The 20,751-nt window shown below is 41.8% G+C and overlaps 1 protein-coding gene across 1 annotated transcript in view; it reads right to left on the reverse strand.

Annotated features, from left to right (window-relative positions):
* Positions 1-20,751, reverse strand: part of LOC118361261 (5'-nucleotidase domain-containing protein 2-like) — a 21,322-nt gene continuing 571 nt past the window's right edge. Inside the window, exons 2-14 of the mRNA XM_035741053.2 lie at positions 20,262-20,446; positions 20,074-20,148; positions 19,886-19,941; positions 19,659-19,752; positions 19,003-19,131; positions 11,443-11,503; positions 10,668-10,770; positions 8,035-8,136; positions 7,814-7,895; positions 2,301-2,387; positions 1,960-2,100; positions 1,614-1,678; positions 1-1,461 (exon numbers count right to left, since the gene is read on the reverse strand). Of these exons, the coding sequence (XP_035596946.1) occupies positions 1,200-1,461; positions 1,614-1,678; positions 1,960-2,100; positions 2,301-2,387; positions 7,814-7,895; positions 8,035-8,136; positions 10,668-10,770; positions 11,443-11,503; positions 19,003-19,131; positions 19,659-19,752; positions 19,886-19,941; positions 20,074-20,148; positions 20,262-20,446 (1,442 nt within the window). The 3' untranslated portion in view covers positions 1-1,199. The remainder of the gene's footprint in view (positions 1,462-1,613; positions 1,679-1,959; positions 2,101-2,300; positions 2,388-7,813; positions 7,896-8,034; positions 8,137-10,667; positions 10,771-11,442; positions 11,504-19,002; positions 19,132-19,658; positions 19,753-19,885; positions 19,942-20,073; positions 20,149-20,261; positions 20,447-20,751) is intronic.

Genomic DNA, 20,751 nt, shown 5'->3' on the forward strand with positions numbered 1-20,751 from the left:
GACCATGTTTGTATGCAGCTTTATTAACTCAATGATTATATATATATATATATATATTTTTTTTTTACAATGTTTGCAAAGTGATAGGTGACACGTAATTACATGCAAAACAGGCTAAAAGAGTGGGGCTTAAACAGGTAGGGCTCTCACCTGCCTTGAATGACGGGTCGCCACTGGCTGTCCCACAGAGACAGACTGACAGCCAGGAGCAAATATATAAACCATTACCACATATTTGTCAGCTAAATTACACTTTTATATCATATAACTTAACTCTCATTTATGAGAGGGAGATACCCTATTTGTATTGTTGTTTCAGCAGTCATATTTGGTACTCTTGACTCATTTATTACTTTGAAGTGACACAAATGGATAATTAAGCTTTTGAGCAACAAAGGATGTGATATTTAATTTGAGACTTAAAAGTTTTGCAGTATAAACGACTTGCATTAGCCTATATTGTATTATTGACAAACAAAAACATGTATGATGTGTAACTATTTGCCATTTTAAAAGTATTAACTCGTGGTTGCAAAAGTGCCACCGATTCAAGATTGACCCAAAATAGATTTCTAGTGACTGCAACAACTTAGCTTGCCCTGAACCATACTACAATGTGAATGGTCGTACTCAAATACAGTAACAGCCAAGACTATACACCAATAAACTGAAGATCCATTACTCATAACTCAAACTAATGAGGTCATTAAATCAGTCTGTTACAGTGAAGAGGCTACATGGTTAAAATGAGAGCAAAAAAAAAAAAGAAGAGTTATCAAGTAACAGATATCCGCACCATGTACAAACAGTTATTGTTCAAATCGTTTTGGTTTTTAATTACAAGTTGCAACCTCAACTTAACTAACCTAAGAAGTAACGAAAGGCTTAACCCTTTAAATGTTCTTGCCAACCAAGTGATGTTGGGTAACTCGAATAGCCAGATAGTTTACTATTAGTGTATGCTGGTTCAGAGGGGTTGGGTTAAATACGGAAGACACATTTCGGTTGAATGCATTCAGTTGTGTGACTGACTAGGTATCCCCTTTTCCCTTCCTTTTCACTTTACCTACTGGCATACAACCACTCAGGAGGTGGCACTCATGATCTGTGCACCATGCCCCAATTCTCCTTACTCCCTGCATAGCTTCAGTTCCTGCCTCTATATCAAGTTTGAGGTTTGTGAAACCTTGGAGCGGCCCTCAGCGGATGTGAGCCATCTCCTCCAGAAAGGGAGTCTTCATGCAGCCAGTGCAAAGCTGGTCCATCCACAGGGGCGCCTCGTGCTGCAGGGGGGTGCGACGAGGGTAGAAGGTGTAGGAGAGGTCGTAGTTGAGCAGACAGCTGATGGATGCCATGTAGAGGTCAGAGAAGCGACACAGGCGACGGGAGAAGAAGGTGGGGTTGTGGCAGGTGCGGAAAATGCTGCCAAAGTGAGGGTTGAACAGGTTCTTGGTCACAGCTCTGAGGGGGAAAATGAAAGAAAGGGCCGAAGGAAGCTCATAGGTCTGTACGAAGCTTGCCAAGTCAAAATTACACAGAATCCTTAAGGTCTGACTAGCTGTCCGACGGTTTTGATAAATTAAGTACAATTTATCTACTATAACTAGACTCACCGAAGCTCTTCTCTTTCCTTCAACCAATCCTGTAGAACTTCCTTTGACTTTGGATCTCGATGCACCTGCACAGGTTCAATAAAAAATGTTTCACTTGAATACCTTCATCTCAACATTCAAGAAAAACATGGTGTCAAGTGTCTCCATTCTCAATTGCATGGCTGATGGGTAGCAAAATCATAATATTAGCTTGTTGTAGTCATGTTTTTTGCGTGGGTACAATTGATTGGGAAAACATCCCATAAAGGCAAGGGACCCGTCATGGTAAATGCAAGACGTAACTTAACCCATTGCTTTGATCTCACAGTTTGCTGAGTTCTATGTGGTAAAATGCCCAATAGTGTACCTGCATGCGTTCCAGTAGACCGGTGAGTGCCTGCAGCCAGGTGAGGCTTTGTGCATACTGCTCCGTATTCACCACCCTGGTCTCCACCTCCAGCTCTGGTACTATGGCCCCTGTCCGCCAGCCGTGACGCAGCATCAGGTCCTGCAGGACAGCATGAGCAGTCAGCCCAGCACAACGATTAGCCACAGCATGCCACAAGTTATTACATTGTAAGCACAACAATGTGAGGCACAGTCCTTGACACACAATCAAGTCATGTGTGCATTTCTTGTGTTCTGAAATCACATTTACACTGCCTGTATCAGTAACCAAAAATTCTGACATAATAGAGTATGACTCACTGCCAAGTCACTGTACAGATGATCTCCAAAGTAGAGCACCTTGGATCCCCTCCATCCTGTGAGCCTGAGAAAGTCAAACAGGTTGCCCTACAACAAGGAGACAGCATAATGAATGTCACTAGGAAAGATGATTAAAAGGTCCAATGCAGCCATTTTGATCTCAAAATCAAATAGTTTCTGGGTAACAATTAAGTACCTTTCTGTGATTGTTAAAATAAAAATGATAAAAAAAATATATATATATATAAAAAAAAGCTTTTTAGCAAACAGCAATTTCTCAAGCAAGAATTTAGATTGACCACTGAGACAGTCCTGAGTGGGGAGGGGAAAACAATATTTTTTTTAACGTATTGGCAGAAAGGTTTGGAACACTTTCTAATTGGTCTACGAACTAATTTAATGGCCTTGCCTACCAGGCAGGCCAAAACCCCATCCCACCAAAAACAGGCAAACATTTCAGGTGATCTTTTCAGGCAGCTCTTACACTAAAAGGGCATTATCATAATATTATTCCAATCTCATAGTGTGGACATATACACTGAGTGCAAAAAACATTAAGGACACCTTCTCTATCGATGACAGACTGACCAGGTGAAAGCTATGATCCCTTGTTAAATCAGCTTCTATCAGTGTAGATTAAGGGGAAGAGACAGGTTAAAGAAGGATTGTCAATCCTTGAGACAACTGAGACATGGATTGTGTATGTGTGCCATTCAGTGGGTGAATGGGCAAGACAAAAGATTTAAGTGCCTTTGAACGGGGTATGGTAGTTGGTGCCAGGTGCACTGGTTTGTGCTGTGTTATTCATAATTAACAGTTTTGTGTGTATCAAGAATGGTCCACCACCCAAAAGACATCCAGCCAATTTGACACAACTGTGGGAAGCATTGCAGTCAATATGGGCCAGTATCCCTGTGGAACGCTTTCAACACCTTGTAGACTCCATGCCCAGACAAAATGAGGCTGTTCTGAGGGCAAAAGGGTGGAACTCAATATTAGGAAGGTGTCCTTAAAATGTTTTGTACACTCAGTGTATATGAAAACACACATTTGACTACACTGGGCCTTTAAGTTGTAATGATTGAAGTAAAAGCAGGAGGAAATAAGGCAAAAAAAAGGACTATGGATTGACAGAACTATAACATGACTAATGACAATTAATATAAAGATGTGATCTTCCACCTAATTCTGCTGATGCCTTAGCAGCAGACAACTATTGGCCTTGACTGTGGGTCAATCTGCCAATGATGTTGGCAGTGCTCTTAGGGAGAGCGGAAAAGTACTGCATGTTTACCATGTCCTACTGTGGCAATTAGGGGCAAAGCTACTGGTAATTTCCCAAAGTTAACAGAATTAACAGGTACTCTATGTCAATTTATGGTCACTTCAGTCATTTACATTTACATTTACATTTAAGTCATTTAGCAGACGCTCTTATCCAGAGCGACTTACAAATTGGTGCATTCACCTTATGACATCCAGTGGAACAGCCACTTTACAATAGTGCATCTAAATCTTTTAAGGGGGTGAGAAGGATTACTTTATCCTATCCTAGGTATTCCTTAAAGAGGTGGGGTTTCAGGTGTCTCCGGAAGGTGGTGATTGACTCCGCTGTTCTGGCGTCGTGAGGGAGTGTGTTCCACCATTGGGGAGCCAGAGCAGCGAACAGTTTTGACTGGGCTGAGCGGGAACTGTACTTCCTCAGTGGTAGGGAGGCGAGCAGGCCAGAGGTGGATGAACGCAGTGCCCTTGTTTGGGTGTAGGGCCTGATCAAAGCCTGGAGGTACTGAGGTGCCGTTCCCCTCACAAGGCAAGCACCATGGTCTTGTAGCGGATGCGAGCTTCAACTGGAAGCCAGTGGAGAGAGCGGAGGAGCGGGGTGACGTGAGAGAACTTGGGAAGGTTGAACACCAGACGGGCTGCGGCGTTCTGGATGAGTTGTAGGGGTTTAATGGCACAGGCAGGGAGCCCAGCCAACAGCGAGTTGCAGTAATCCAGATGGGAGATGACAAGTGCCTGGATTAGGACTTCCTGTGTGAGGCAGGGAACTGCGGATGTTGTAGAGCATGAACCTACAGGAACGGGCCACCACCTTGATGTTAGTTGAAAGACAGGGTGTTGTCCAGGATCACGCCAAGGTTCCAGCGCTCTGGGAGGAGGACACAATGGAGTTGTCAACCGTGATGGCGAGATCATGGAGCGGGCAGTCCTTCCCCGGGAGGAAGAGCAGCTCCGTCTTGCCGAGGTTCAGCTTGAGGTGGTGATCCGTCATCCACACTGATATGTCTGCCAGACATGCAGAGATGCGATTCGCCACCTGGTCATCAGAAGGGGGAAAGGAGAAGATTAATTGTGTGTCGTCTGCATAGCAATGATAGGAGAGACCTTGTGAGGTTATGACAGAGCCAAGTGACTTGGTGTATAGCGAAAATAGGAGAGGGCCTAGAACAGAGCCCTGGGGACACCAGTGGTGAGAGCGCGTGGTGAGGAGACAGATTCTCGCCACGCCACCTGGTAGGAGCGACCTGTCAGGTAGGACGCAATCCAAGCGTGGGCCGCGCCGGAGATGCCCAACTCTGAGAGGGTGGAGAGGAGGATCTGATGGTTCACAGTATCGAAGGCAGCCGATAGGTCTAGAAGGATGAGAGCAGAGGAGAGAGAGTTAGCTTTAGCAGTGCGGAGCGCCTCCGTGATACAGAGAAGAGCAGTCTCAGTTGAATGACTAGTCTTGAAACCTGACTGATTTGGATCAAGAAGGTCATTCTGAGAGAGATAGCGGGAGAGCTGGCCAAGGACGGCACGTTCAAGAGTTTTGAGAGAAAAGAAAGAAGGGATACTGGTCTGTAGTTGTTGACATCGGAGGGATCGAGTGTAGGTTTTTTCAGAAGGGGTGCAACTCTCGCTCTCTTGAAGACGGAAGGGACGTAGCCAGCGGTCAGGGATGAGTTGATGAGCGAGGTGAGGTAAGGGAGAAGGTCTCCGGAAATGGTCTGGAGAAGAGAGGAGGGGATAGGGTCGAGCGGGCAGGTTGTTGGGCGGCCGGCCGTCACAAGACGCGAGATTTCATCTGGAGAGAGAGGGGAGAAAGAGGTCAGAGCACAGGGTAGGGCAGTGTGAGCAGAACCAGCGGTGTCGTTTGACTTAGCAAACGAGGATCGGATGTCGTCAACCTTCTTATTTACACTTGAATAACAAAAAAATGTATTCATATAATGAAAACATTTAAATCTTTGCCCATGTGTTTCTAGTGGATAGACCATATGGTTCAAGAGGAACTTTACTTTTTTCCCAACTGCCACCATTTTGGTGAAAAATACATTTACAACAAAGACATATTGACATAGTAAAATAAAAAAATTAAAGGATATTTCATGCTGAAACACTCATATTAAAACACCAATGGTATTCACCAAGTTGATAGTTTATATTTAGGATAATGCTTTACAGTTTTGTCATTCAAATGTTTAGATAAAAAAATCATCTTATTTGGATTATTTTATATTTGCATGTGACAAGACCACACAGAGGGCCAGAGATAATTACAGTAATCTGAAGTACCCAAAAAGGCCACACAAGATATAATCTGATAAAATACAAATACAACTTTAAAGTCACCCAGATTCTGGTAGTTTACATGTAAACGTTGTTATTGTCCAGTAATATACCCTCCATTTGCAACCCTAGAGGCAATACATGTCACAGCATCAAAATATAATCCACTTTTCACTAAACCCAATCCATTTTCAGCTACAACAGGGAACTAACTTCAAGGACAAGACTAACATCTTTGCGTAGACTTCAAAGGCCATCTTTGTATGACCAGCATTACTCAGACTAGGGACATTTGATTCAGGTTGATTAAATAGTAACTTGGACTAATGTTCCACACATCAAAGTATTGCAACACCAAGGTTGTGGGTTCGATTCCCGTGGGGGACCCGTGCGCAAAAGTACGTAAATGTACTGTAAGTTGCAATGGATAAGACCATCAGCCAAATGACTCAAATGTAAAAAATGTAATGCCATTCCAATCATGTCATTAATTACAGTAAAAGGATCAAATGCGACATTGACATTGTGAATCTCACAAATGACCACTACCTGGAACGCAAGTGCTGGTAAGTCCTGCAACTGAGTTAGTCACTTTGCAATTCAAAACGGACAAGTTCATAATTTACATGCTGGCATAGAACTTTGGCCTACACTCTCACGTATCATTTTGCGTATATATACAGCGGATTTGAAAGTATTTAGACCCCATTACTTTTTCCACATTTTGTTACATTACAGACTTATTCTAAAATTAGTTTTTTTCCTCATCCATCTACACACACGACCCCACAACAAAGTGAAAACAAGTTTAGAAAATTTTGCAAATGTATAAAAATAAAAAAAAACATACCTTATTACATGCAGTAATTATTCAGACTCGTTGCTATGAGACTTGAAATTGAACTCCTGTTTCCATTGATCATCCTTGAGCCGTTTCTACTTGATTGGAGTCCACCTGTGGTAAGTTCAATTGATTGGACATGATTTGGAAAGGCACACACCTGTCTATATAAAAGGTCCCAAAGGTGACAAGTGTATGTCAGAGCTAAAACCAAGCCATGGGGTCGAAGGAATTGTCCGTAAAGCTCCGGAACAGGATTGTGTTGAGGCACAGATCTGGGGAAGGGTACCAAAATATTTCTGCAGCATTGAAGGTCCCCAAGAACAGTTGCCTCCATCATTCTTAAATGGAAGGTGTTTGGGACCACCAAGACTCTTCCGAAAGGTGGGCGCCCGGCCAAACTGAGGAACCAGGGGAGAAGGGCCTTGATCAGGGAGGTGACCAAGACACCGATGGTCACTCTGACAGAGTGTCACATCTGGAGGAAACCTGGCACTATCCCTATGGTGAAGCATGGTGGTGGCAGCATCATGCTGTGGGGAGGTTTTTCAGCGGCAGAGACTAGGAGACTATTTAGGATCGAGGGAAAGATGAACGGAGCAATGTACAGAGAGATCCTTGATGAAAACCTGCTACAGAGCGCTCAGGACCTCAGACTGGGACCAAGGTTCACCTTCCAATAGGACAACGACCCTAAGCACACAGCCAAGACAACGCAGGAGTGGCTTCGGGTCAAGTCTCTGAATGTCTTTGAGTGGCCCAGCCAGAGTCCGGACTTGATGGAACATCTCTGGAGAGATGATAAAACAGCTGTGCAGCGACACTCCCCATCCAACCTAACAGAGCTTGAAGGATCTGCAGAGAATGGGAGAAACTTCCCAAATACAGATGTGCCAAGCTTGTAGCATCATACCTGATATTTCAGGGGGGTTTTCCTTCATATATTTGCTAAAATCAAATGTTTGCTTTATCATTATGTGGTAGTGTGTGTAGATTGAGGGGGAAAAATTGATTTAATTCATTTTAGAATAAGGCTGTAACGTAACAAAATGTAGAAAAGGTCAAGAGGTCTGAATGCACTGTATAAAGTAATATTTCTGGGTAATGTCTCCGCTCCTACCTGTTTGTAGATCTGGCCCTTATCCAAGCTCTTGATCTTGTCCCACTGAAGGTCCCCGTTGCCATCCAAACGTCTGAAAGGTCTGCAAGTAGAAAATATGATCAGGTCACACAATGACCTGAACAGTGTGTAGAATGCTCTCATTTTCTCTCATAGACCAAGGTTATAGAATTTAGACACTTCTTGGTTGGGAGTATAAAGATATAGAGTCTCAGACTTACTTGCCACAGTTGTTGAAGAAGTGTGGTTTGTCAGCTTGAACAATGACAACATCAAAAAAGTCCCTCCAGTCCTTTCCTACCATGTATTTCATCCCTTTGTCTCTAAATAAAATCGGAAAACAGCTGGTTAGTGAACAACCACGAAATGTACAGTTACTGTTGAGAGCTGAACGTGCCCACAGATGGCACATCTATAAGGTTAACAATTTTTACAAATAAAAGCAAAGCTTCCCCCGAAAGTCAATTGAATTAAAATTTCCAAATTTATATATCCTAATTAACCTACTCCTGTGTATTCAGAAATAAATAAAATAATTCAAAATAGGCTACTACACCAGAAAGCATGATTTGGCCACAGAGGAACATTAGTCTTTAAAATAAAATTAATAAGCTGTGCATTGTTTAAATCACATTGCCTAAAGTCGTAAGGGCCCGCAATTTGGGCAGCGTGCGCGGCAAATACCAAATAAATGATTGTCGAGTTACAACTGTCAGTGAGAGGTAGAGAGCCCCAGCCAGGCATATCGCAATATTTCAAAATACAACCGTGAGAAAACATACTTTGGAAGGCAAATGGCTATATTGCTGTAAAGATAAGACAATAAAAATCCTCATTGTCTTTTAGTTATCAAAATTCTCAACTAAATTGAGCGACCAGTATAGCCTATTTTATTGGCACCAGAAGAGAGCACAGGCCATATCCCCAGTGAGTGTGCATATTCACTCTATCAGTTGGATCAGTGCCACATGAGTTTGTTTTTGGACAATAATTTCCTCCTCCAAGTTAGATGGACATCATATTGTATTTGTGTCTCCCAGTCTCATAGGCCTATTCTATGGATCAAGCAATGTTGTTTTAATTGATCTGTTTGTCAGCAGAGCAGGCTACACTAAGTTGATGATGAAAACATTCTGCTAATGCATCTAGTCATATAAAGTGTAGTAGGATTGCATGGAATATGTTTATAAAAAAAGGCCAAATTCTTCCCGTGCAAAGAAAGGATAATCTACAATAGCATAGATCTACTCTACAACGCGCTCAGCCTTGCATTGAACAGTATTTTCTGCGAACAGTGATCGAGTTATATCATTAGCCTAAATTATGACTATCCAATCTACTCATCACATTACGAATAGTAGGCTCTCTTACATAAGTCTGCAAATGTGAGGATGCATGGAATAATTTATTATAATGGTGCATTTTTATGGTGAACATGCGCATCCCCAAACAACTTGAAACAGCACACCGCCGCCTTTGCCTGAATGTACAGCACCAGTCAAAAGTTTGGACACACCTACTCATTCAAGGGTTTTTCTTCATTTTTACTATTTTCTATATTGTAGAATAATAGTGAAGACATCAAAACTATGAAGTAACCAAAAAAAGTGTTAAACAAATCAGAATATATTTTATATTTGAGATTCTTCAAAGTAGGCACCCTTTGCCTTGATGACAGCTTTGTACACTCTTGGTATTCTCTCAACCAGCTTCATTAGGTAGTTACCTGGAATGCATTTCAATTAACAGGTGTGCCTTAAAAGTTCATTTGTGGAATTTCTTTCCTTCTTAATGCTTTTGAGACAATCAGTTGTATTGTGACAAGGTAGGGGTGGTATACAGAAGATAGCCACCAAGCGCTATGATGAAACTGGCTCTCATGAGGACCGCCACAGGAAAGGAAGATCCAGATTTAAGTGGATAAGTTCATTAGAGTTACCAGCCTCAGAAATTGCAGCCCAAATAAATGCTTCAGAGTTCAGGTAACAGACACATCTCAACATCAACTGTTGAGGGGACTTCGTGAATCAGGCCTTCAGTCTAATTGCGGCAAAGAAACCACTGCTAAAGAACACCAATAAGAAGAAGAGACTTGATTTGGCCAAGAAACATGAGCAATGGACATTAGACCGGTGGAAATCTGTCCTTTGGTCTGATGTGTCCAAATTTGAGATTTTTGGTTCCAACCACGGTGTCTTTGTGAGACGCAGAGTAGGTGAACGGATGATCTCTGCATGTGTGGTTCCCACCGTGAAGCATGGAGGTGGTGGTAATGGTGCTTTGCTGGTGATACGGTCAGTGATTTATTTAGAACACCATTTATTTAGAATGCCATCCCCATCTAGTTTGTGCTTTGTTTTTCAACAGGACAATGACCCAACACACCTCCAGGCTGTGTAAGGGCTATTTGACCAAGAACGAGAGTGATGAGTACTGCATCAGATGACCTGTCCTCCACAATCACCTGACCACAACCCAATTGAGATGGTTTGGGATGAGTTGGACCGCAGAGTGAAGGAAAAGCAGCCAACAAATGCTCAGGATATGTGGGAACTCCTTCAAGGCTGTTGGAAAAGCTTTCCATGTGAAGCTGGTTGAGAAAATGCCAAGAGAAAAGCTGTCATCAATGCAAAGGGTGGCTACTTTGAAAATCTAACATTTTTGCTGAAAAACCTTTTGGTTACTACATGATTTCATATGTGTTATTTCCTAGTTCTAATGTCTTCACTATTTTTGTACAATGTAGAAAATAAAGAAACCCTTGAATTAGTATCTGTATCCATACTTTTGACTGGTACTGTATATCTCTGATTTATTTAACTGTCAGTTTGATTTGGTTGATGGTGACACTTACACAAAGCTAAATGGGCTGTTGGTTATAAGGAAGAGCTTCTTGCCATGGCTGGCCAGACGGTGCAGAACTGCATAGGTCTCATCTCCTCTGAGAATATATTTCTCTGTGGGAGGGAGATGAAAGGGTCAATTCAGACAGGAATATCCCCTTCCCTTGAGTATTTCTCAAGTATGTAAATATTCCACTTCCGTCAGAACGTGCTGTCCCTTGGAAGAAACTGATAGCTTTGTCCAGTGGGAAACAGTCATGTAGCATTTAAGCAAAATACGAAAGGTATTTAAAGTAATTGTGAGACTGTGGTACAGCAGAGTATAAAGATACATTTTATACGGTGTTGACATGCCCTCTCCTCTCAATTCCTGACAAACCTGAACTCTGTAAACACATCTTTAAACAAAACCTATTAACATGTTAACGTCGTTTTTTTGCACTTTAAAGTATGTTTGCAATATTTGATCAATTATCTTGACTTACCCTTAGCAATGGTTTTGGAAGAATCAGATTTAAAATACTTGAAAAATATTAGTACTTCTTATCATAACCCCAAAACTATTATCTGCAGGGCAGTTAAATTGCTCTCCTGTTTATGTTTTCAAATACAGAGAAATAAACAGTGGATCAAGACAGCACTGCTTTTTATTTAGGGGATTTTAACAATGTTCTGTTTAAACGAACCTGCAATCTGGGCATGGGTGAGATGGAGAGCATCCAATACAAACAAATGAGATATGTCTAAAACCGAAGATAAAAAATAAAAAAAATGAGTACATCTCACCCAAGTCTTGCATTATCCACTTGTACATGTAGCCTTTGATATGCACCATTCCAATGGCATCCTAAGGAAAATTAAAAGAGTGTGGATAAGCTCAACTTTCACTGAGAATGTTTGTATACAGTTGTCTTGCTCAAGGTCTAAAAGACATTTCTGACCGAACACTTTTGTGGGCTTACTACTCCCACCTAAAAAGGACATTTAACCAGCCACGTTTTTCCTCTCTTGGGAGAGATCCATTGAATGTTTGCGGAGTGTGCTGTAAAGATCTAGCATTCTTGGAATCTTGACACTCACTTCTGTAACTGGGAAGTACAGTTTGTTCAGAATCAATCATAGAATTAGCAACTTAACAAAACAAGGCCTGGCTCGATGTGGGTGTGTTATGTTCGCTATATTAATTTTTATAAATGTTTTTTTTTTTGCAGGGGTGGTCTTAGTCACACAAATGTACATATTGGTAAGGTGCTTGGTGTAGTACTTTCAAGTAGCTGCACTCAGGACTGATTTCTGAGAACATGTCTACAACTTCATCGGCAAGCTGTAAAACTATCGTAAATAATGCACAAGCTACATGCTGTTCATCAAATCAAATTTGATTTGTCACGTGCCGAATTCAACACCTTAGTGAAATGCTTACAAGCCCTTAAATCAACAATGCAGTTTAGAAAAATACCTAATAAAAAAAAGTAACAAATAATTAAAGAGCAGCAGTAAAATAACAATAGCGAGGCTATAATCACAGAGTCAATGTGCGGGGGCACCGGCTTCAAGGTAATTGAGGTAATATATACACGTGGGTAGAGTTATTAAAGTGATTTATGCATAACAGAGCGTAGCAGCAGTGTAACAGGGAGGGGGAGCAATGCAAGTAGTCCGGGTAGCCATTGATTACATGTTCAGTAGACTTCTGGCTTGGGGGTAGAAGCTGTTTAGAAGCCTCCTGGACCTAGACTTTAGCGCTCCGGTACCGCTTTCCACGCGGTAGCAGAGAGAACAGTCTATGACTGGGGTGGCTGACAAGTCTGACAATTTTACGGCCTTCCTCTGACACCGCCTGGTATAGTGGTCCTGGATGGCAGGAAGCTTGGCCCCAGTGATGTACTGGGCCGTACGCGCCACCCTCTGTAGTGCCTTGCGGTCGGAGGCCAAGCAGTTGCCATACCATGCAGTGATGCAATGAGTCAGGATGCTCTCAGTGGTGCAGCTGTCGAACCCTTTGAGGATCTGAGGACCCATGACAAATCTTTTCAGTCTCCTGAGGAGGAATAGGTTCTCTCATGCCCTCTTCACAACTGTCTTGGCGTGCCTGGACCATGTTCATTTCAGATGTGGACACCAAGGAACTTGAAGCTCTCAACCTGCTACACAACAGCCTCATAGATGAGAATGGGGGCACTTGGTCCTCCTTTTCCTGTAGTCCACAATCATCTCCTTTGTCTTGTCATTGAGGGAGAGGTTGTTGTCATGACCAGTCATGATTGACAAATTGTCAATCACCACCTTCCGGAGACACCTGAAACCCCACCTCTTTAAGGAATACCTAGGTTGTCTTTAAGATTTAGATGCACTATTGTAAAGTGACTGTTCCACTGGATGTCATAAGGTGAATGCACCAATTTGTAAGTCGCTCTGGATAAGAGCGTCTGCTAAATGACTTAAATGTAAATGTAATGTTAAATGATTGAACAGGGAGTACAGGAGGGGACTGAGCACGCACCCCTGAGGGTCCCCCATGTAAAGGATCGGTATGGCGGATGTGTTGTTACCTACCCTTACCACCTGGGGGCGGCCCATCAGGAAGTCCAGGATCCAGTTGCAGAGGGAGGTGTTTAGACCCAGGGTCCTTAGCTTTGTGATGAGCTTTGAGGGCACTATGGTGTTGAACGCTGAGCTGTAGTCAAAGAATAGCATTCTCACATAGGTGTTCCAGGTGTGAAAGGGCAGTGTGGAGGGCAATAGAGATTGCGTCATCTGTGGATCTGTTGGGGTGGTATGCAAATTGGAGTGGGTCTAGGGTTTCTGGGCTAATGGTGTTGATGTGAGCCATGAACGGCTTTTCAAAGCACTTCATGGCTACAGACGTGAGTGCTACGGGTCGGTAGTAATTTAGGCAGGTTACCTTAGTGATCTTGGGCAGGGTCTATGGAGGTCTGCTTGAAATATGTTGGTTTATAGACTCAAACAGGGAGAGGTTGAAAATGTCAGTAAAGACAGCAGAGTACACGTCCTGGTAATCCCGTCTGGCCCTGAGGCCTTGTGAATGTTGACCTGTTTAAAGGTCTTACTCACATCGGCTGCGGAGAGCATGATCACACAATCATCAGTTGGTGCTCTCATGCATGTTTCAATGTTAATTGCCTCAAAGCGAGCAAAGAAGGAATTTAGCTCATCTGGTAGGCTTGTGTCACTGGGCAGCTCTCGGCTGTGCTTCCCTTTGTAGTCTGTGATAGTTTGCAAGCCCTGCTACATCCGACACTTTGTCTGTTTGATGGTTCGTCGGAGGGCATAGTGGGGCTTCTTATAATCTTCCGGGTTTCCTGCTCCTTGAAAGCGGCAGCTCTACCCTTTAGCTCAGTGCGGATGTTGCCTGTAATCCATGGCTTCTGGTTGGGTTTGTACGGACAGTCACTGTGGGGACGACGTCGTCGATGCACTTATTTATGAAGTCAGTGACTGATGTGGTGTACTCATCAATGCCATCAGAAGACTCCCTGAACATATTCCAGCCTGTGCTAGCAAAACAGTCCTGTAGTTTAGCATCTGCTTCATCTGACCACTTCTTTATTGACCGAGTCACTGGTGCTTCCTGCTTCCTGCTTTTTGCTTGAAAACAGGAATCAGGAGGATAGAATTATGGTCAGATTTTCCAAATGGTGGGCGAGGGAGAGCTTTGTACGCGTCTCTGTGTGTGGAGTAAAGGTTGTCTAGAGTTTCTCTCTCTCTGGTTGCATATTTAACATGTAAAACAGATTTAAGTTTCCCTGCATTTAAGTCCCCGGCCACTAGGAGCGCCACCTCTGGATGAGCATTTTTGCTTATGGCAGTATACAACTCATTGGGTGCAGTTTTAGTGCCAGCATCAGTCTGTGGTGGTATGTAGACCGCTACAAAAAAATACAGATAAAAACTCTTCGTTGATAGTGTGGTCTACAGCTTATCATGAGATGCTCTACCTCAGGCGAGCAAAACCTTGAGACTTCTTTAGATATACGTCCTTTCAGTTCAGCCAATTTATTTTCCAGGGATTGTATGTTGGCCAGTAGTACGGATGGCTAGGGCAGATAAGCCACTCGTCGGCAGATCTTCCAAGGCATCCCGATCTCTTTTCTGTCTCTTTCTCCTGCAAATGACAGGAATGAGGGCCTGTTCTGGTGTCTGGAGTAAATCCCTCTCGTCCTACTCAGAGAAATTCTTCATCCAGTTCAATCACTGTTCTGATTTCCGGAAGCTCTTTTCAGTCATAAGAGACGGTAGCAGCAACTTTATGTACAAAATAAGTTTTGAAAAAAATGAACAAAATAGCAAGGTTTGTTAAGAGCCCATGAAATGACAGCCATCCTCTCCGGTGCCATCAAACCATTATCATCGCCCAAAACCACTAGCTAGCTAAGTTCCATCTGTGTTTGTCAACGAAGCTAGCTAGTAGCTAGCAGGCACATTGAGCAGCAGGCCACGTTAACTAAATCAACTTATCAAGTCACTGACGAGTGGCAAAGAGCTTCGGTGACGTTTTGTTTTGAACGTTCTCACTATCTATTACCAGAGTGAGAGGCTGTCTAGCAGTGCTTAATAGTAAATCATGTTACAAAACAGGTTGTGGTGGGACACAAGGGGGCCATACTTGCCAACATTAGAAAAGTTTAGGTTTAAACCTTCTCTCAGTCTTAAAAATGTGCATCAGTCAATTAAAATCATCGACGTAGTTGCATGTGATTAAATGCTGTTCCCATTACATAACCTGGCACATTTAGCCCTATGCTAACTTTAGCAGGTGGCAGTGATTATTTTCTTGTAACAAATCCTGCATCAGCCGATCAAAAATCTTAAGACTTTATATCCACCAACCAATGGCATTTCTTAGAATAGGTCAACATGGCCACCAGAGGGCTATTTTAAACCTTCAAATTCAAGGTTTACTTTTGTTCCGCTTGGTCCTTCTCATGTGTCGGAGTGCCAATATTGCATGATGCCTCGTTGACCTGACAAAATTCAAAAAGGCACATTTTCATATATATGACAAAATCCCACATTGTTGCTCATCTGTTTCACTGTGGTTTTAGAGTCAAAGTGGTTGACTAAAACAAGTGCACATTAACCGTGGGTTCAAGCCCCCTTGCATAAAGCATTTTTGTTAAAGAAAACACTGTTCACTGCTGGTACTCGATGCTCGATTCAAATAACACGTGACAAAGTGGATGATTATAAAAATGCATATGAAACATTGTACATGTAAACTGTAGCCTACACATCTATGCAATTTGGTGACCAAGTTGACCTATTTTAAGAAATGGCATTTTGTTGGTGGATATAAAGTCTAAGATATTTGATAGGCTGATGCAGAGATTGATGATAAAAAAAGATTGTGGGGGCTGTTTTGTTTGACTTCAGTTCAGCTTTTGACATTATTGATCAGTCTGCTGCTGGAAAAACCTGTGTGTAATGGCTTTACATCCCCTACTATATTGTGGATAAAGAGTTACCCGTCTAACAGAACACAGAGGGTGTTCTTTAATGGAAGCCTCTCCAAAATAATCCAGGTAGAATCAGAAATTCCCCAGGGAAGCCGTCTAGGCCCCTTACTTTTTTCTATCTTTACTAACGACTTTTGAGTAAAGCCAGCGTGTCTATGTATGCGGATGACTCAACACTATACACGTCAGCTACTACAGCGACTGAAATGACTGCTACACTTAAAGAACTGCAGTTAGTTTCAGAATGGGTGCCAAAGAATAAGTTAGTCCTAAATATTTCAAAAATTAAAAGCATTGTATTTGGGACAAATCATTCACTAAACCCTAAACTTAAACTAAATATTGTAATAAATAATGTGGAAATTGAGCAAGTTGAGGTGACTAAACTGCTTGGAGTAACTCTGGATTGTAAACTATCATGGTAAAAACATATTTATACAATTGTAGCTAAGATAGGGAGAAGTCTGTCCATAATAAAAGCACTGCTCTACCTTCTTAACAGCACTATCAACAAGGCAGTCCCTACAGGCTCTAGTTGTCGCACCTGGACTACTGTTCAGTTGTGTGGTCAGGTGCCACAAAGAGGGACTTAGGAAAATTGCAATTGGCTCTAAACAGGGCAGCACGGCTGGCTCTTGGATGTACACAGAGAGCAAACATTAATAATATGCAGGTCAATCTCTCCTAGCTCAAAGTGGAGGAGAGATAGACTTCATCACTACTTGTATTTGTGAGCGGTGTTAACATGTTTAAAGCACCGAGCAGTCTGTTTAAAAGCTTAGCACACAGCTCAGACACCCATGCATACCCCACAAGACATGCCACCAGAGGTCTCTTCACTGTCCACAACAGACTATGGGAGGCGCACATTATTACATGGAACACTATTCCACATCAAGTAACCGATGCAAACAGTAGAAATACACTATGGAACTGCAGGGACTGTGAAGCATCCCAAACATAGGCACAGACCCATGCATACATACATACATACATACATACATTTGATAACATACACACACATATTTTGTGTTGTAGATATGTGGTAGTGGAGTAGGGGCCTGAGGGCACACAGTGTGTTGTGAAATCTGTTATGAATGTATTGTAATGTTTTTAAAATGGTATAACTGCCTTAATTTTACCAGACCCCAGGAAGAGGAGCTGCCTTCCTTGGTAGCTGCCTTGCTGCCTTGGCAGCAGCTAATGGGGATCCATAATAAACAAACACATTTAGTTAGCAGTGCCAATAGCCTGTGAATCAGCCTGCAAGAGGGACTCCAACAAGAAACCCCTAATTAATTGTATTCATAATTTCCAAGGTTTTTGCTGCATTTCAACACACGAAAACAATAAAAATAATTCTACATTTCAAATGGGGAAAACTCATGTAAAATTCGAACCCTTGCCACAATCTGCGACAATTACGTGGAGCTAAGCACTCTACACAGAAAGCTATTTGACTAGTCAGTCAAACACACATGATCTAGTTGCTTTGATTATCAGAATGTACCATTAGACTTCTGTTAAGTACGCTTCATGGGTAAGTATTTGATCACGTGCAATTACGTCTACGATTTTAATTGGCTGATGCGCATTTTGAGACTAAACGTTTTGACAAACTTCAATTTTTTCTCATGTTTGCAAGTATGGCCCCATGATGCTCACAAATGGCTTTGGAATGTTGACAAGTGGCAGTTGGGATGCAAGTGCACATCGTCTCAATTCTCATTTTGCCCAAAACTGTGAAAGACTCAAGTGATCACTTATGGGCTTATGGGCCAAGTATGGTCTTATCGTCGCTGTCTGACGAAAACCTCATGTCCAAAACATCATCTTTTCAGGAAATTAAAAAAACAACCATATTATCCCATTAACAAAAATACATGAAACTTTAGAAGCTATTTTGAATACATTTTCTTCCTAGAGTCAGCATACATTAAGGGGATACTGCTTTGAATAAATAACCAAATTAAAAAGGCTAAAATGTTATCAGACAGCGACGATATGTAAACAAGTCTGAGGCACTGCGTCATGTGGGCAGGTCTGTCTCACTGCCTGTTGATTCTGCCACACAGTTGGATAGAGAGCAATCAGCGCAGTTCTCTCCATGCATGACAATTGTCCCTAGATTTTACCATCCCGTGTTAGATGGCATAATCGAAATCAAAATACAACCCTCAAATATCCAATTAATCTAGGAATGTAACAGCTTCCCTAAATCTCGCAAAAGTTTTTGGGAAAATACTGACTATGACCAAATTGATGATATTTACAGGTTTTGTAATGTTTTACATTAAAATCAATGTTCATTACAAATATCGAGTTCAGCAGCTATTTATAGTCCATGAGAAGATAAAATGGTATGCGACTTTTGGGTTCTCAGGACACAGATGGGGAACTTTTCATTATGTCTTGACAGCATTTGAACAGAGTCCAACACACTGGTAACGTGGCAGGCACCAAAAGCTACTTCACCGACATAGATTTGTCTTTCTTTAGCTTTCTTTAGCCCAACCTTTTCCATTTAGACATGCTAAGCATTAGTAAGTGGCTCCACTTGAAGGGGAGAGAGGGAGAGGAGGAATAAAATAGCTTTTGGCACACTGACTGACTGACTGACACAGCATGAAAAACAAAGTTAGCCCACATTCTCAACTGCCATGCACAATGGTAGACAAAAGGAAAATTCACAGACATCGACTTCGGTGCAACAACAACAGCAATGAACCAAGTTAGACTTTTTAGTTAAAAGCCTTGTATTTTCAAAACCAGCTATTTGCCCACATTTGAAAAACCGGTCCTACTTTGATGTCTGAATTAAAATAAAGTATTATCTTTGGATTCATGTTTTGTTGCTGAATGCACTCACCGAAACATCTTTGTAGAGATGACCAGGGTCATATTCAATGTCATTGGAGTTGAAGTAGTCATTGGCAGCTGCCAGGAGAGTCATCTCTGGGATGGAGAAAACATCCATGAACTGCTTCATCATTGGACCCTGTAAGATAACGTTAGCCCAATGGGATAGAAGACACACCAAGTTATACATATTCATGCACACCAGTCAGTTAATAGATTTTTATTCCCGTAGTATAATATAACAACACCGACCATTTGGTTTGGAGGGTATTTAATCAAGTGGGCAAATAAACTCAACTTCTCCCAAGGCACTGACAGAACAGAGCAATAAATGAGTCAGACCATGTCTATTTCTCCAGTAGCTGGCCTAAAGTCTCCATAGGATTCTTTGTGATTAAAAGAAAGAATGTGGTTTAGAGCAGGTCACGGACACAGACATGTCTTATAGTTACTGCCATTGCAACTAGAATGAATTGCAATTGTGAACTATTTTACTTTAAAGATCATCACTTTTGCATGCTTTTTCAACATTTAGGCCTATAGGTCAAATATGTTTATGCACAATCTCCGATCCATGTCTAGCTCATCTGTTCAGGAAGATACAGGCAAGTGATGTCAAAGAATGTGGTGAAGTAGTGATGTCGAAGAACGTGGTGAAGTAGTGACCTTTCCATAGAAGCCACTGACTTCCTGAAGAGGGACATGGTGAGTTCCACCATAGAGCTCCAAAACCTCGTCATCTGGAACAGGCTTCAGACCCCTGTGGGAATTAACATCTCTTTCACTATGGTCTCTGGACTACAGTATTTAATCCATGACATAGCAATAGCAAAGATTATTGTTGTTAGAAAAAAACTTTTGTTTTCCATAGATTCACCGAGCAAGTAACTTACCTATATACAGTCCCCAGCTGGATGTAATGGAAGGCATCTATTTTCATCAACAGTCCCTGCACGGAAAACTATTTTATTAGTTCAACTACCATTTCACTCTAGTAAAAAGAAAACTATTCCAGCTAATTTCAAACGTTTCCTGTTGAATGTTTATACTATAAGCTTTTATACAGAAAAAAAGCACTTACCTTCTGAATGTCATAGTGGAGACCACGTGCAGCGAAGTTGGGAATATAGTCATACTTTCTAATGCCCTCTGGATACTGTTTGGGGAGTTAAAAGAAACAATTTAACAAATTCAAATCAAACAAACGTGCATCGTGAACATTTGTATGAGAATATGAGGCAAACAGCATCGCATTTCCATCAGACACACCTTGTAGTGTTTGACAAGGAAGTCTCGAGCTGTGTTGTAGATCATTGTATCAAGAGTGTTGGAGTACAGAGCGAGTGTGTAGTCATAATCAAAGCCATAGATGTCCACTTCGTCCAAGTCAACCTCATTGTTGGCATAGATGGTGGAGGGGTTTAGTAAGTTACATACACCTGGAGGAATCAGATCTGCAGAAAAGGAGGGGGGAGACATTAAACAAAATACCAAATCTACTATGATCAGTCTTCATGAATCGTCTTCAATGCATTGTGTGGGTAAACTGAAGTCTGGACAATTTTGGGCAGTAGAGGCCTTTAGTTAAAAATGGCCAAAGATGTATTTCATTAGGTTATGAACATTTCACTCACAGTTAGCACATCCTTCAGAGTTTATTAAAGGCATAATAATTGGAATGGGAGGGGGGTGTTAATATAAAATAATAGGTTTATTGGTCAACCTGATTCTAATCAAGGGGGGAATTTTGTTACTAAAA

The sequence above is a fragment of the Oncorhynchus keta genome, chromosome 28, assembly GCF_023373465.1.
Source record: "Oncorhynchus keta strain PuntledgeMale-10-30-2019 chromosome 28, Oket_V2, whole genome shotgun sequence".
Taxonomy (NCBI): domain Eukaryota; kingdom Metazoa; phylum Chordata; class Actinopteri; order Salmoniformes; family Salmonidae; genus Oncorhynchus; species Oncorhynchus keta.